This window comes from Cetorhinus maximus, chromosome 6 (assembly GCF_964194155.1).
Source record: "Cetorhinus maximus chromosome 6, sCetMax3.hap1.1, whole genome shotgun sequence".
NCBI classification, from domain to species: Eukaryota; Metazoa; Chordata; class Chondrichthyes; order Lamniformes; family Cetorhinidae; genus Cetorhinus; species Cetorhinus maximus.
The window spans coordinates 2,411,689-2,429,718 of NC_135884.1; the positions used below are offsets into that span (position 1 = coordinate 2,411,689).

The 18,030-nt window shown below is 47.0% G+C and overlaps 1 protein-coding gene across 3 annotated transcripts in view; it reads right to left on the minus strand.

Annotated features, from left to right (window-relative positions):
* lamb2l (laminin, beta 2-like) overlaps positions 1-18,030 on the minus strand; it is a 197,170-nt gene that overhangs the window by 83,844 nt on the left and 95,296 nt on the right. For all 3 annotated transcript variants that reach the window (XM_078543090.1, XM_078543089.1, XM_078543091.1), the window contains 4 exons: positions 13,391-13,579; positions 11,300-11,479; positions 7,925-8,037; positions 4,035-4,114 (listed from right to left, as the gene is read on the minus strand). In XM_078543090.1, coding sequence (XP_078399216.1) covers positions 4,035-4,114; positions 7,925-8,037; positions 11,300-11,479; positions 13,391-13,579 — 562 coding nt within the window. The remainder of the gene's footprint in view (positions 1-4,034; positions 4,115-7,924; positions 8,038-11,299; positions 11,480-13,390; positions 13,580-18,030) is intronic.

An 18,030-nucleotide genomic window follows, 5' to 3' on the forward strand; every position in this document is an offset into this window, starting at 1 on the left:
GTTATGAACCAATGCTTCAGGTCTTGATCACACAGTTACATTGAATTTACAGTACAGAAACTGCTCTGTGCCAGTGTTAGTTCTGCATACAAGACTGTTCCCCACCCTACTTCATTTCAGCCTATCACCAAAACCTATTCCCTTCTCCTGATTTGCTTGTCTAACTCCCCTTTCAATGTATCTGTACAATTCCCCTAAACCTCCCTGCGTGGTAGCGAGTTCCACAATCTCACCACTCTCTGGGTCAAGAGCTTTCCCCTGAATTCCCTGTTGGATATATTAATGACTATCTTTATGACTTTCCCACCAGTGGAAACATCTTCTCTGTGCCTATCCTATCCAATCCCTTTATAATTTTACCTATCTCTATCAGGTCACCCATCAGCTTTCTCTCTTTTAGAGAAAAGAGGTCCGGCCTGTTCAATCTTTCCTGTAGCCAGTCAGTTCTCTTGTGAATCTTCTTAGCGTCTTCCCCAGTGTCTCTATGTCCCTTTTACAATATAGAGACCAGGGTTATTCATAGCGCTGGAACACACTGCAAATGACAACAAAAAAGTAGAATACTGTGTGTAGTATTAGGGTTTGTGAGGGTTAATATGTGAGACTGTTTAAAAAGCACCTCCCATAATGATGATGTAAGAGAACACATGACAAGGAGCCGAGGGGGTGAATGGCCATGGCCTCAGCAGTGTGACATCCCGTCATGGATCACTGTACATAGTTCAGTTGTATAAAATAAACCAGTAGTTGTTTGAACATAACCAATATCTCAGTAACCATTCCGAAGCCAGACTACAACATACAACATGGTGAAGAAAATCCCAATCCAGTGATTGTCGGCTTCCAGTCAGAAAACCAAGCAAAGGCCATGGAACCGGTGAGCAACCTTTAAAAAGGGTAAAAATCAACTTTAACGATGCACTGGGCAGGTAGCACTGGGAAAACCAGATCCCTTGCATGGACAGGTTACGGAAAACCTTGCAGTCAGGGTCTGATGTCAGCACCATTACACATGGGGACCATTAATGAAAATGGGGGATGTAAGTACTCGATGCTCCAGGGGAAGAGAATGAAGAGATTATTGAAATAACTTGGAGCAAAGCAGTTTTTAACAGCTTTGCGGGATTCAATAAATAAATACCAAGTCTAGCTGAGCGATCCCACAGGGAGACAGTGACTGCAGCGGGTCTCGGTGAGAGGCTAACCAGCGTGGGAAAACATCAAACACAGGGAGCAAAATCTAAAACTTTGGGTAAACCACCTATATGCTTAGAAAAGCCATGGACCCTAAATTTATGCTACCTGAGAGGTTTGGACACACTGAAGGACCAAATCAAACTCCAAACTGGGCACTTTGGGGAAAAAGATTCTTGAGGTTCCAAATTGCTTCAGGATTTGACTATAAGCCTGAAGCTGAACAGATCACCACATTACTCTGCAAGAACAGTTGCAGATGATGTTATTGCAAGACAGGGCATCAGTGAGACTTCTGATAAATTTGAAGAAGTCTTAAAAGCCTTTGATAACTATTTCAACCTGAGCAGCAATAAGTTTCTGAAAGGGCCAAATTCAACAAAAGGGTCTAGAAACCAGGTCAACCAGTAAATGCTTAGATTAGTAACCTTTACAGACTGGCTTAAGGATGCTGGCAGTCAAAGAAGTCAAAAAATAGACATAGAATCGAGCCACACAATGTCTGCCTTTTCTTTGTGGGAAGAAAGCAAACTTATTGATAAACCAGGACACGATGGGCCGAATGGCCACTTCTGCACTTTAACATTCTGTGATTCTGTGCTGGATCCTGAGGGGAACCAAGACATTGATCAGGTGGATTCCTCTCAGCTTCCCATCCTACCCAGGGCTAGATGTCCAGGACTATCTGAGAGTTCAAGAATGAGAGACTGCAAGGAGTCATCCCTTCGGCAGTAAGGATGGACAGAAAAAACAAACAAAGAGAAGAGGGAAAACTCAAGAAGCAAGGAGAGGGAGCACACAAAATGCCAAGAGAGGGATAAACCTGCAAAATTAAATAGCGAGAGAGGGAAATGTGATCGAGAAAAGTCTAACAGTAAAGAGAGGAAGAAAGGGATCAAGTCCTGATCCAGGAGTTGGACCAAAGGAAAGGAAGATTAATAACCCAGAGAGATGACAATCAACTGAGATCTTATTTAGTACATACTTCAGAAGGTAACTATATGTAGAAAGAGGGGGATCTTATTTCTATTCATCACAGATGACAATGAGTCGTACATTTGGAAGAACCAAACATTGATTCAGAAATGAATAAAGAGCCAGATCCTGGAGCTTTCAATGAAGACCCTTCAAGTCACCAGAAAAGAGTTCAAAAAGCGACTACTGATGTCCCCAATCTGACAAGGACATGATCAGAGAGAGTTGTGAAGCCTCCTGACAGATTGAATCTGTGATGTCGGAGACTTGAGGGGGTTGGGTGGGGGGGAGATGGATAGCATGTAAATATGAATGTAAAAAAAATGGACTATTAGTCGTATATAATAAACCAGTTGATGTTTGGACATATCACCATCTCAGTCATCATTCCTCAGCTAGACCATACAACACTCTGAATGCTGGAAATCTGAAATATAAACAGAAAATGCCGGAAACATTCAGCAGGTCCGGCAGCATCTGTGGAGACAGAAACAGAGTGTGGGATTTTCTGGCCCTGACACTGGTGAGCATCGGCACGGGTAGGATGGGAAAATTTGGACAGATGTTAAAAGTCAACGGCTGCTCTAATTTTCCTGTCCTGCCCGCTACAATGCCCGCCAGTGTCAGGGCCAGAAAATCCCCACCAGAGTTCACGTCTCACATCTTGTGACCTCTCACCAGGTAATAAAAGGTCACCCCCATCACGGGAGGTCTCATTGCAGGCGGGTGGGAGGGAGGATTCACTGGCCTCGGTGCCATTGGAAAATCTGTTGGCTAGGATTCCTGCTCTCGGGTGTTAACCTGTGAGCCTTGCTAAAAGTGAAGGTGCGCTTGTGCCTGAGGGACTGGGTTAGCCGGGACCCCCATGTCTGAGGATCCTGCAGATAGAACCACAAATGATGAATGGGTGAAATGTTGGAGGGTTGTCAATGTCCCTACAGCTGTGAACAATGGTGAAAAATCAACAAAATAAAATAAAATACTTGCACTTAGGTGTTACCTAAACTGACCTCACAATGACCTAAAGCGTTTTAAGCCCTTATTGAAGGAATACTTCAAAAATGAAGTATTTTTGAAATGTTATTGCTGTTCTAGGAAACAGAACCACCAATCTGCACATAGTAAGATCCCACAGACAGCAATGTGATGATGACAGACAAACTGTTTCAGTGATATTGGTTGAGGGATAAATATTGGTTAGGACACTGGGTAGAACTCCCCAGCTCTTCTTCAAATATTGGGATCTTTTACCCTCCAGCACTCCCTCAGTGTTGACTCTCTGACAGTGCAGCATTTCTTCGGTACTGACCCTCCGACAGTGCAGCAGTCCCTCAGTAGTGACCCTCTTACAGTGCAGCACTCCCTCAGTACTGACCCTCTGACAGTGCAGCACTCCCTCAGTACTGACCCTCGGACAGTGCAGCACTCCCTCAGTACTGACCCTCTGACAGTGCAGCACTCTCTCAGTACTGACCCTCTGACAGTGCAGCACTCCCTCAGTACTGACCTCTGACAGTGCAGCACTCTCTCAGTACGGACCCTCTGACAGTGCAGCACTCCCTCAGTACTGACCCTCTGACAGTGCAGCACTCCCTCAGTACTGACCCTCTGACAGTGCAGCGCTCCTTCAGTACTGACCCTCTGACAGTGCAGCACTCCCTCAGTACTGACCCTCTGACAGTGCAGCACTCCCTCAGTACTGACCCTCTGACAGTGCAGCACTCCCTCAGTACTGACCCTCTGACAGTGCAGCGCTCCTTGGCACATTGGATGGAGGTAGATGAGAAACGGCAGCACTAAAAGAAGGAAAGACTATTTTGATTAACCACTCCTGAGGAAGATGTGAATTTTTGGCAGTACAATACCTGTTATTGTAGGACCCTCCGAAGTCGCATCCACACTGACGGCAGCCTGCCATGTCATTGCTGAGTCCCCAGTATTCTGGCTGTACGAAGAAAATGGGGAAAATCAGAAAATATTACACAGGCAAAGAGAGGTACAAGTCAGTTTGACCCTTGGCAATGTGTTCCCACTCTCCACCCTCACCCGCTCAGAAACACGCAGTCCCCTCTCCCTAGTTTGGTTCTGTGCATTTATGTCCTACTAGTCGTGGTTTAGTTAGTGATGGTCTAAGGGATTTAACTGATCAAGTCCCGTCCCAATCACCTCTTTTCGAATCTTTTCTCCGAAATAACATGGAATATATGGAAACAGGCCATTCAGCCCAACCAGTATATGCTGCTGTTTATACTCAATCAGACTCTCCTCCCATTCCAACTGCCTCACCTCAGCCCCTCAGCATATCTTTCTATCACCTTTTCTCTCATCTACTCATCTAATTTGCTTCTGAAAGTATCTAATTGATTACCCACAACCAGTTCCTGTGGTCGTGAGTTTCACGTTCTAACCACTCTCTGATAAAGAAATTTCTTCTTAATTCCCTGTTGGATTTATTAGTGATTTATATTTATAACCTCTAGTTTTGGATGACCCGTCACAAGTGAAAACATTTATTAGTAACTATCTCGGGTTTTTGGCCTCTAACTCTCCCATAAGTGGAAACATTGTCCAGAATTTATTGGTGTAGGCGATGGGGGGTGCAAACCCCCTTCAGCAGTTGGTGGGTCCCAGGGCCATGTCTTGTCAGCAGAAGCTCATTAATTGGCTACCAGTGGGGCGGCCATTCCTACTGAGGATGGCCACCACTCCCACCAGCTCCCGGCCATCCAAGAGCAGTGGCCACCACTGGGGTTGCACTGGAAGAGGAGCGTGCAGCAAGAACATAAGAACACATGAATTAGGAGCAGGAGTAGGCCATTCGGCCCCTCGAGCCTGTTCCACCATTCAATAAGATCATGGCTGATGTGATTGTGGCCTCAACTCCACTTTCCCGCCTGTCCCCCCCCCCCCCCCCCCCATAATCCTTGGCTCCCTTGTAGATCAAAAATCTGTCTAACTCAGCCTTGAACGTACTCAATGACCCAGCCTCCACTGCTCTCTGGGGAAGAGAATTCCATGGACTAATGACTCCCTTAGAGAAAAAGTCCTCACTGAGATCTCATTAAGGCCCTGTACAGCTACAGCGACACTTCCCTACTTTTATATTCCATTCCCCTCATAATAAACACTAACATTTCATTTGCCTTCCTAATCGCGTGCTGTCCCTGCATTCTAACGTTTTGTGATTCATCCACCAGGACACCCAGATCCCTCTGTACCTCTGAGTTCTGCAATCTCTCTCCATTTAAATAATTTGCTGCTTTTCTATTCTTCCTGCCAAAGTGGGCAAGTTTCCATTTTCCCACGTTATACTCCATCTGTCACATTTTTGCCCACTCACTTAATCGATTTAAATCCTTTTGTAGACTCTATGGGCTGGATGAACTCGGGAGCCCTTTTAAAAATGGTCGGCAGGTCTTGATTCTGGGATTCCCGACCTCCTTCCCTGGGGTTTCCAGTTGTCAGGAGTGCCTATTAAGGGTGAGGGCTGGTTCCGGTGGCCAGTCCACACCCTGCACTCCCGAGCTGGCCTGCCCATTGCAGCGATAGGCACGTCCTAGCCCTCAGCAAATTTTCCTGTAGTCGGGCCAGTTTTTCAGAGTTGTGGTACACAGCCCCTCACAGGTGCCATGAACCATAGTTTGCATGAGGAACCTTTTGAAAGGTAAGTTCAGAATGTCCTGCACAAGCCCCCCATGCCAAGGTAAGGCCCCTCACTCACCCACGATAGTGGTGCATGACCCCATGTGAAAGCATGCCACCACCCCCTATCACCCCTTATGCCAAGGTATGCTCCCCGTTCACCCCCTAGGACCCCTCATGTCCCCTATGCCAAGCTATAGTACTTCCATGTAAATTTTTTTTTATTCATTCATGGGATGTGGGCTTCGCTGGCTAGGCCTGATTTATTGCCCATCCCTAATTGCCCCTTGAGAAGGTGGTGGTGAGCTGCCTTCTTGAACTGCTGCAGTCCATGTGGTGTAGGTACACCCACAGTGCTGTTAGGGAGGGAGTTCCAGGAATTTGACTCAGCCACAGTGAAGGAACGGCGATATATTTCCAAGTCCGGATGGTGAGTGACTTGAAGGGAAACTTCCAGGTGGTGGTTTTCCCATCTATCTGCTGCTCTTGTCCTTCTAGATGGTAGCAGTCGTGGGTTTGGAAGGGGCTGTCTAAGGAGCCTTGGTGACTTCTTGCAGTGCATCTTGTAGATGGTACACACTGCTGCTACTGTGTGTCAGTGGTGGAGGGAGTGAATGTTTGTGGATGTGGTGCCAATCAAGCGGGCTGCTTTGTCCTGGATGGTGTCCAGCTTGAGTGTTGTTGGAGCTGCACTCATCCAGGCAAATGGGGAGTATTCCATCACACTCCTGTCCTGTGCCTTGTAGATGGTGGACAGGCTTTGGGGAGTCAGGAGGTGAGTTACTCACTGCAGAATTCCTAGCTTCTGACCTGGTCTTGTAGCCACAGCATTTATATGGCTAGTCCAGTTCATTTTCTGGTCAATGGTAACCCCCAGGATGTTGATAGTGGGAGATTCAGCGATGGTAATGTCATTGAATGTCAAGGGGTGATGGTAAGATTCTCTCTTGCAGGAGATGGTCATTGCTTGGCACTTGTGTGGCGTGAATGTTACTTGCCACTTGTCAGCCCAAGCCTGGATATTGTCCAGGTCTTGTTGCATCTGGACATGGACTATTCAGTATCTGAGGAGTCACGAATGGTGCTGAACATTGTGCAATCATCAGTGAACATCCCCATTTCTGACCTTATGATGGAAGGAAGGTCATTGATGAAGCAGCTGAAGATGGTTGGGCCGAGGTCACTACCCTGAGGTATACACTACATAGAAGCAATGATAACATTCCACTTTGATAAAAAAAACTTTCCTACAGCTCAATCAAAGTGTCAATCATCCAAACCCTTTAAAGTTTCAAAAGCAGAAACTACAAGCACTTGAAACCTCTATCTGTTGTGTTAATGAACATTGCAAAATTGGCAGCATAGATCAGGGAGCCGGAGCTGTCAATCAAGCAATGTTTTCCCTGGGGCTCAGGTGTTTCCACAGGCTAATTGATTTCTGGGTGTGCTCAGAAATTATTTCGAAGAAGAGCAGGGGAGTTCTCCCCCGTGTCCAACCAACATTTATCCCTCAGTCAACATCACTAAAGCAGATTATCTGGTCATTATCACATTGCCGTTTGGAAACTTGCTGTGTACAAATTGGTTTTTGCTTTTTAACATTGCAAAATACATTTTTGGGTGTAAAGTGCTTGGAGATGACCTGAGGTCATGAAAGGTGCTACAAAAATGTAGATCTTTCTTTTTTTTAAATCTCATTCTTTCCACCCTGCAATTTTCAAAAATTGTCGTGATACACTGTTTATTGGAGACACTGGACTGGTTGTGTATAAATCCAATAGAGAGCCCGGTGCCCACAACTGAACGCAGTTACTTCAGATCGAGTATTCAATAGATCATCCTCCGCCATTTCCACCAACTCCAACATGATGCCACCATCAAACCCATCTTCCCGTCCCCTCCTGATAAGGTACCACATCAAAGGTTATTGCAGGAAATAAAAACTCATGGTGTAGGGCGTAACATATTGGCATGGATAGAGGATTGGTTAGCTAACAGGAAGCAGAGAGTTGGCGTAAGTAGGTCTTTTTCTGGTTGGCAGGATGTGACAAGTGGTGTGATGAGCACTGCAGCCCAGCATTGGTTAAATACCCCGTTCTGCCCCAATGCTTACCAGACATAGGTCGCAATAGCGTCCTGTCACATATCTCTTGCAAAAACAGTCCCCACTGATCTGGTCACATGGAGTCTCACTCATTATAATCCCCCGGGGGTCACACCTACAGGCTGGGTTAAACAGAGCACTTATTACAATAGTGAAGACACTCACATTTATAGAGTAATTATCATATTGAAAAGATCAATGGAATATTGGCTTTTAACTCATGGGGCTGGAAAATAACAGTGAGCAAGTTAAAGTTCAGTTGTACAGAGACTTGGACAGACCCCATCTGGAGTAACTGGGTTCAGTTCTGGGCACCGCACCTCAGGAAGGAGAGATTGGCCTTGGAGGGGAAGAGGGTAGGGGAAGTGTGGAGCACAGATTCACCAGAATGATGCCAGGGCTAAACGAGTTAAATTATGAGGACAGGGCACATACATTAGGCTTGTAATCCCTGAATATAGAATGTTGAAGGGTGATAGAATTGATGTTAGGGAAACAATAAAGAAATTCGATGGGGTATTTAGAGAGAGCCTATTTCCTCTAGAGTGGGGAGTCTAGGACAAGGGCTCAGAGCTCTGAATTCTCTCCTGTGGATTTTGGGGCTTAATTGGAGGTTTCACTGCTCCTTCAATGCTCATATATCCTTCCTGAGGTGCTGTGGCCACAACTGGATGCAGTTACTTCATATCGAGTATTCAACAGATCATCCTCCACCATTTCCACCAACTCCAACATGATGCCACCACCAAACCCATCTTCCCTTCCCCTCCTGATAAGGTAACGTGTTAAAGATTATTGCAGAAAATAAAAACTCATGGTGTAGGAGTAACATATTGGCATGGACAGAAGATTGGCTAGCTAACAGGAAGCAGAGAGTTGGCACAAATGGGTCTTTTTCAGGTTGGCAGGGTGTGATGAGTGGTGTCCCACAGGGATCAGTGCTGGAGCCTCAACTTTTTACAATTTATATAAATGACTTGGATGAAGGGACCAAAAGAATGGTTGCTAAATTTGCTGATGACACAAAGGTAGGTAGGAAAGTAAATTGTGAAGATGACATAAGGAGGCCACAAAAGAACATAGATGGGTTAAGTGAGTGGGCAAAGATCTGGCAAATGGAGTATAATGTGGGCAAATGTGAAATTGTCCATTTTGGCAGGAAGAATAAAAAAAGAGCATATTATCTAAATGGTGAGAGATTGCAGAGTTCAGAGATTCAGAGGGATCTGGGTGTCCTAGTGCATGAATCACAAAAGGTTAGTATGCAGGTACAGCAAGTAATTAGGAAAGCTAATAGAATGTTATCATTTATTGTGAGGGGAATTGATTACAAGAGTAAGGGGTTATGCTTCAGTTATACAGGGCACTGGTGAGACCACATCTGAAGGATTGTGTACAATATTGTCTCCTTATTTAAGAACGGATGTAAATGTGTTGGAAGCAGATCAGAGTAAGTTAACTTAACTAATACCAGGAATGGGTGGTTTGTCTTAAGAGGAAAGGTTGGACAGACTAGGCTTGTATCCACTGGAGTTTAGAAGAGTAAGAGGTGACTTGATTGAAACATTTAAGATCCTGAGGGGTCTTGACAGGGTGGATGTGGAGAGAATGTTTCCCCTTGTGGGAGAATCTGGAACTAGGGGTCACTGTTTAAAAATAAGGGGTCGCCCATTTAAAACAGAGATGAGGAGAAATGATTTCTCTCAGAGGGTGGTGAGTCTTTGGAGCTATTTTCTTCAAAAGACAGTGGAAGCAGAGTCTTTGGACATTTTTAAGGCAGAACTAAATAGATTCTTGATTAACAAGGGGGTGAAAGATTATCGGGGGTAGGCAGGAATGTGGGGTTGAGGTTATAATCAGATCAGCAATGATCTTATTGAATGGTGGAGCAGGCTCGAGGGGCTGAATGGCCTACTCGTGCTCCTAATTCATATGTTTGAAGGTCCCATCTCAGCATTCCAAAGGGACATTCCCTTCTCTGACACCCTGGTCCACTTCCCTATCACCTCCAGCGACCCATCTCCTTCCCACAACATCTTTCCACATAAGTGCAGGAGGTATAACACCTGTCTTTTTAACTCTTCCTCACCTTTCAAGGCCCCAAACACTCCTTCCAGGTGAAGTGGCGATTTAAATGTACCTCTTTCAATTTAATGCACTGTATTCGCTGATCACTATGGCCATTGGCCTCTATGATTATTTTCTGTACCGTTCCACTAGTTTTTAGTGATTTGTGTACATGGGCACTCAAATCTCTCTGCTCCTCCATAGCTCCCAGTCTCCCACCATTAGGAACATATTCCCATTTATCTTTCTCACATCCACAGTGAATGACCTCGCACACCCTCCACAATGAACTCCATCAGATACAGTTTGGTCCACTCTCTGAATCATAAATGAATGAAGTGAAAAGTTGAGGTTCCAGTGCAGATCCCTACAGGACGTCCAGTTTCAAACACGGGGATAATTGACCCCAAATAAAAAAAACATTCAGGCACATTTGTCATTTCCCCTTAAGCGGCCCACAACCTCTGGCCTCGATTTTCCGCCCTGTTGTGTAGGACCCACCACAAGGGATGAAGCGGACCAGCCAATAGTTCCACTGACTCTCGGCGGGACTGGAAGATCCTCATGGTGGGCAGGGCCAGAGAATCCTGGTCTCTGATATCCTCGCCACTTTACCAGGTACTATCATATGCTCCTTGTTCACATGCCTGGTGCTCTCTCCCTTATGCTGGGGAAATATGCACAGCAGACTGGAAGACAGCAGCCCTTTACTGACTGCTGGTTAATTTGATTTTATTCTTTCATGGGATGCTGTTGTTGCTGGCAAGGTCAGCATTTGTTGCCCATCCTTGAATTCCCCTTGAAAGGAGTGACTTGCTAGGCCACTTCAGAGGGCATTTAAGAATCAACTACATTACTGTGGGTTTGGAGTCACATGTAGGCCAGACCAGGTAAGGATGGCAGATTTCCTTCCCTAAAGGACATTAATGAACCAGATGGGTTTTTACGACAATCGATAATAGTTTCATGGTCGCCATTACTGAGACTAGCTTTATATTCCAGATTTATTAACCGTGGTGGGATTTGAACCATGTCCCCAGAACATTAGCCGGGCCTCTGGATTACTAGTCCAGTGACATTACCACCATGTCACTATCTCCCCTGAACTGGTTCCCAATAATGGGGCCAGGGGACTCATGCCCCAGTAATACACGGGCACCAGCGGCACAATTCTCAGCTCATCTTACCTGTGCAATGCCAGGGCATATACAAGCACCTGGATACAGGGTTATTGCCAACAGTCCAGACCTGCCAATTGCTGGTTAATCTGGGGTATTGAAGAGTTTGACTGTTGCCCACACGGAGAAATGTACGTACCCTGACAGCCCTGTGGGTTGTCTACGCTCAGACCATAGAAACCCTCCTTGCAGTGGTCACAACGTGCACCCCGCACATTCTCCTTGCAACGGCACTGCCCACCGATGATAGCAAAGTCCAGGTCGGTATCGCTGTCACAAATGCCACCCTCCAAGGAGCCAACAGGGTCACAATCACATGCTGCAGAAGACAGAGAGGAACGTCAGTTGGGTGACACACAGTGGGGAGAAGATTCTAACCATCGGCAGGAATGGTATTATGATGGCTGCTGATTGATGTCCATCATTTACCGCCATTCCCCCATTACAGAGTCCCTACTGAAAGCTAAAAGTGTTCCCTGTGTGGCTTCACTGACGAAATGATGGCAGAAACTTGGTGTTGAGGCCCTGATCAGATCAGCCATGATCTTAATGAAAAGCAGAGCAGGCTTGAAGGGCCAAATGGTCTACTCCTGTTCCTATTTGTTATGTTCTTATACGAGATAAAATCACTGGACAACAATGGTTTCCAGACAAACTTCTTCAAAACACAAACGAGCTCCTATTTCTCAGTGCAATGTGCATCACATTCTGAGGAATTAGGAGGAGGACTTTAGAAGGATGAGTTATCTGACTGGTATATACAAAACTCTGAAGGGCTTTGACAGGGTAGATCCTGAGAAAATGTTTCCACTGGTCGGGGAATCTTAAACATGGGGGCACAGTCTCAGAATAAAGGATAAGTCATTACAGACGGAGATGAAGAGAAATTTCTTCACTCAAAGGGTTGTGAATCTTTGTGAATTCTCTACCCCAGAGGGTTGTGGATATGTGGTCATTGAGTATATTTAAGCTGGAGGTCAACAGATTTTTAGATACTAAGGGGATCAACGGATTATAGGGGACGGGCAGGAAAGTGGAGCTCACGTCAAAGATCAGCCACGATCATTATGAATTTCCTATTCTAATTCTTATAAACTGGGCTTGGGGAGCAGCAACAGCTGCTTTGAGCTGGATGCTGGTTGGCAGGGAACTGGGCAGAAACTGTTACTGGCACTGTCAGAGGGTCAGTACTGAGGGAGTGCTGCCTTGTTGGAGGGTCAGTACTGAGGGAGTGCTGCCTTGTTGGAGGGTCAGTAATGAGGGAGTGCTGCACTGTCAGAGGGTCAGTACTGAGAGAGTGCTGCACTGTCAGAGGGTCAGTAATGAGGGAGTGCTGCATTGTCAGAGGGTCAGTACTGAGGGAGTGCTGCACTGTCAGAGGGTCAGTACTGAGGGTGTCCTCCACTGTCAGAGGGTCAGTACTGAGGGAGTGCTGCACTGTCAGAGGGTCAGTACTGAGGGAGTGCTGCACTGTCAGAGGGTCAGTACTGAGGGAGTGCTGCACTGTCAGAGGGTCAGTACTGAGGGAGTGCTGCACTGTCAGAGGGTCAGTACTGAGGGAGTGCTGCACTGTCAGAGGGTCAGTACTGAGGGAGTGCTGCACTGTCAGAGGGTCAGTACTGAGGGAGTGCTGCCTTGTTGGAGGGTCAGTACTGAGGGAGTGCTGCCTTGTTGGAGGGTCAGTAATGAGGGAGTGCTGCACTGTCAGAGGGTCAGTACTGAGAGAGTGCTGCACTGTCAGAGGGTCAGTAATGAGGGAGTGCTGCATTGTCAGAGGGTCAGTACTGAGGGAGTGCTGCACTGTCAGAGGGTCAGTACTGAGGGTGTCCTCCACTGTCAGAGGGTCAGTACTGAGGGAGTGCTGCACTGTCAGAGGGTCAGTACTGAGGGAGTGCTGCACTGTCAGAGGGTCAGTACTGAGGGAGTGCTGCACTGTCAGAGGGTCAGTACTGAGGGAGTGCTGCACTGTCAGAGGGTCAGTACTGAGGGAGTGCTGCCTTGTTGGAGGGTCAGTACTGAGGGAATGCTGCACTGTCAGAGGGTCAGTACTGAGGGAGTGCTGCACTGTCGGAGGGTCAGTGCTGAGAGAGCACTGCACTGTCAGAGGGTCAGTACTGAGGGAGTGCTGCACTGTTGGAGGGTCAGTGCTGAGAGAGTGCTGCACTGTTGGACGGTCAGTACTAAGAGAGTGCTGCACTGTTGGTGTGACTGTCTTTCAGGTAACACTTACGGATACAGGCGTTGTCGGAGCGGATGTCTGCAGTGGGATTGCGGTAATAAAAGGGTTTACACAGCTCACAGTTCCTGCCCATCGTGTTGTGTTGACAATCTTCACATACACCTCCACTCAGGCTTCCCGTGGCAATGTACACAGCCATGTCGAAATGGCAACTGGTAGCGTGGTTGTTACAGTTACACTCTGAGGGGAGAAATCAACAATCAGAATGTTGAACAGAACTTAGAATCTAAATGGTACAGTTTCCCGCAGTGTGTATTAACAGTGTTTGAAGGTGACAGGACAAGTTGAGGAGGCTGGTATAACAGCATATAGCATCCTGACTTTATTAAATAAAGAATGGAAAAGAACAATAGCAAGGAAGTTATTCTAAACCGTTAAGCCTCAGATCGAGTATTGCATTTAATTCTGGGCTCCACATTTTAGGAATAAGATCAGGGCCTTGGGGAAGAGAATGTTCCAGGGATGAGGGATTTCAGTTAATATGGAGAGACCAGTGAAGCTGGGATTGCTCTCCTTAGAGCAGAGAAGATTGAGGGGGGGGATTTAATAGAGGTGTTCAAAATCATGAAGGGTTTTGAGTAAAGAAGTAGAAATTGTTTCTAGTGACAGAGGGACTGGTAAGGTAAGGACACAGATTTGAAGGTAATTGCCACAAAATCCATAGTGGGAGAGGAAGAGAACTTTATTTTACACAGTGTTGTGATCTGGAAGGCGTTGCCTGAAAGGGCGGTGGAAGCAGATTCAATAATAACTTTCAATAAGGAATTGAATAAATACTTGAAAAGGAAAGATTTGCTAGAATATAGGGGGAATAGCAGAGGAGTGGGACCAATTGAACAGCTCTTTGAAAGAGCTGGCATGATGGGCCAAATGGCCTCCTCCTGTGCTGTATGATTCTATCATTCTATGAACTAAAATGAGTTAGCACTGAAAGAGAAGCATAATATTTAGATGGTCCTTCGCACATCCAAAGGTGAATCAGTAAAAATGGATTTCCTTAAATTAATTGCAACAGTAATTGAGGTAACCTTTTCTTTAGTGGGTAATGTAAAACAGGTGATTATGAGTCAGGGCCTGTTTTATATCTTACTCCTTTTTATATCCATTGATGTCAATGCCATGATCTGAACAAATCCAATACAATGCCTCCACGGCTGATAGCTTCCGTAGAATTTGCCTCAATTGGTCTGTGCTCCACGCGAGCTCCCTCCTACCCCCCCTGTCATCTCAACCCATCCCCATCTCCTTCTACTCCTCTCTCCCTCATGTGTTTATCCAGCTTCCCCTTAAATGTCTCTATCCTATTCACCTCAACCACACCCTGTGGGAGTGCGTTCCACACTCTCCCCGCTCTCTGGGTAAAGACGTTTCTCAATTTCCTGTTGGGTCTTTATACTTCTTACAGTCCCTGATCACAGCGCATATCTGCCACATGAACATCTCCAGAATGTTTCCCCAAACTGCCCTCCCTGGACCCCGAGCCAGGTGCCCATCACTCTGGGTGATGGAGGGGTTTCGATACCTACCCTGCAGCGACTTGTTATCCAGTGTCCCTCTATCCTGTAGTCGTGGATTAATGTGAAATTATCTAAGGCTTCTAACCCACCTGCTGTTTTCCAGCTGTCCCCAACCATTGCCTTTCAAGGCCAAAGAGCCCCAGTTTTTCTTGCTGTCTTTTGACTTAACACGACCACGGGGCCAAATTTCCTCAGGTTTCAGGTTAGGCATCGGCTATTTTGGGGATATTTCCACTGGTCGCCCCCCCACCCCCCCCACCCACCCACCTTTCCAATGCAAATGACAGTGAGGTTGGAGCCAGAGTCTGAGACCATCTCCACCCTCCCAATGCCAGGAGACCCTGCTCCTTTAAGTTGAGTCAAGTGGGGGGCTTAATCTGTTGAGTCGGTCTCCAGAAGGCTAACTAAGGAATCCATTCGCAAACCAACTCTTGATTGTCCCCCAAAGGGACCTGGTGAGTCTCTTAATGTGCCTGATGTTGGTGTGCCAGAACGGAAAACAGGAATTGACTGGGAAATACGAGTGCTGGTTCAAACTGCTTTTTTGCCTTCTGGATTGATTTCCAAGTCTCTGCATGCTTTCAATTCTGGCCTCTTGAACTTCCTTGATTTTAATTGCTCCATTGTCGGCCATGCCTTCAGCTGCCTGGGCCCTAAGTTCTGGAATTCCCTCCCTAAACCTCTCCACCTCTCTCCTCTCCTCCTTTAAGATGCTCTGTAAAACCTGTCACTTTGACCAAGGTTTTGATCACCTGTCCTAATACCTCCAGATGTGGCTCAGTGTCAAGTGTTGTTTGATAATCCCTCCTGCAGAACACCTTGGGATATTTTTACTATTTAAAGACGATAGAGAAATGCAAGGTGCTGTTGACTGTGGAGTTTGGGAGACATCTCAGAGTCCGAGTTGAAGCAGTTCGCTAACATAAAAGAGGCCCAATTACTGATAGTTACATTTCTCCCACTGCTCACATTGGGATTGAAATCAGCTGAATTCTGCATCTGGTCAAAACCAGTCTGGACTTTGCCAGAATTAATTGTCCTAATGGGCAGTGTGACAGGATGACAGGATGGGTTCACTGCTCAAGGCATTGCCTGTGATTTGGGAGCACAGCTAGAAAATGGGGGAAACATCCTGGAAGCAAGAATGGTGTTGAGTCCGATTCACTTCCTCATTGGCCAAGTGGTGAGCAGCCAGAGCCATTGGTGTCTGTCCCTGTGTCTGCTCCCTCATTTTACAAAAACCTTTCTCTACATTCCCACAATCCAACCTTTCACAGCTGCCTCTGACTAACAATAGACTAGCGCAATGAACAGCCCATCACTGACAGGACATGGGCCCAGGTTACTTGCTGTGACCGGGGGAACCATCCATCCAGATTCTGACAGCACATCACAAACAGCTAACCTGCTGAGTGACCGCTTCCAATTGCAGCCACCCCGAGGAACATCCAGCCTTGTTACACTGGGTTGCACTTTGGTGTCTGGCAACTCACTCAGTTCACCTCCAAATAATTCACTCCAAATGTGCCTCTTTCCCAGGTGACAGACTTAACCAGGTTTATAGAATCATAGAATGGTTACAGTACAGAAGGAGGCCATTCAGCCCATTGTGTTTGTGCCAGGTTCACAACAAGAACAACTCCGAGCTGCACCACATGGTTGAGATAACATGGAATGGTGAGCACAGAAACAGGCTATTTAATTCAACTGGTCAACACTGGTGTTTATACTCCACACAAGCCTTCTCTCACTCCTCTTCATCTCATCCTATTGATTTACTCTACTATTCCTTTCTCCCTCATTAAGGGAGTGATGATTCACTGGGCTGCTGTGTCGCACCACCAGAAGTGTGTTGTTTTACAAAGCTGCTAATGAAGCTATGGTTTAGTACATCACTGGACAGAGAGAACAATCGCGCTGAGTGCCTGACGGAGTCTGAGTGCAAACCAAAGGCCAGCTGGTGCTGTCTGCTGCTCTCAGTAAAGCTGCTGTGCTGTCCCAGCCAGAGAGGTAAAGGACAAGGCTCTAGCTGGACTTAACTAACTGTGTCCTTAAGGCCATGAAGTATTTATTGCTTCAAATAACAGATGCTGAGGCCAGTTAAAGGCTGTGCTGTTACACAGAGAAACAAGTTGATCAGTGCGTGCTTGCAAATCTCTACCTTCAGGTCAATGACTGGCTTTTGTTTTTGTCTAAAGTGTGATGGGGGCGGGGTGACAGGGAGAGTGACAGGTAGGGTGACCTCGGAAGGACAAAACAGTAAAAACTGGGAAATAAGAATACTGGTCCAAACTGTGTTTTCCTTCTGGGAGGGGAGGGTGAGGGGGAGAGTGACAGAGAGAGGGAGGGGGAGGGTCAGGGGGGTGAATGGGAGGGTGAAGGGGAGAATGAGGAGGTGAGGGGGGGAGAGAGTGACAGGGATAGTGACAGAGAGGGTGAGCAGGAGGATGAGGAGGGGAGGGTGATAACAGAGAGTGATGGGGGAGTAATGGGAGTGTGACGGGGAGAGTGACAGTGAGTGTGATGGGGAGAGTGACGGAGAGGGTGACGGGGAGAGTGACAGTGAGTGTGATGGGGAGAGAGTGACGGAGAGGGTGACGGAGAGGGTGATGGAGAGGGTGATGGGGAGAGTGACGGAGAGGGTGACGGAGAGGGTGATGGAGAGGGTGACGGGGAGAGTGACAGTGAGGGTGATGGGGAGAGTGATGGAGAGGGTGACGGAGAGAGTGACAGTGAGGGTGATGGGGAGAGTGACGGAGAGGGTGACGGAGAGAGTGACAGTGAGGGTGATGGGGAGAGTGACGGAGAGAGTGACAGTGAGGGTGATGGGGAGAGTGACGGAGAGGGTGACGGAGAGAGTGACAGTGAGGGTGATGGGGAGAGTGATGGAGAGGGTGACGGAGAGAGTGACAGTGAAGGTGACAGAGAGAGTGACGGAGAGGGTGACGGGGAGAGTGACAGTGAGTGTGATGGGGAGAGTGATGGAGAGGGTGACGGGAAGAGTGATGGAGAGGGTGACGGAGAGAGTGACAGTGAGGGTGATGGGGAGAGTGATGGAGAGGGTGACGGAGAGGGTGATGGAGAGGGAGACGGGGAGAGTGACAGTGAGGGTGA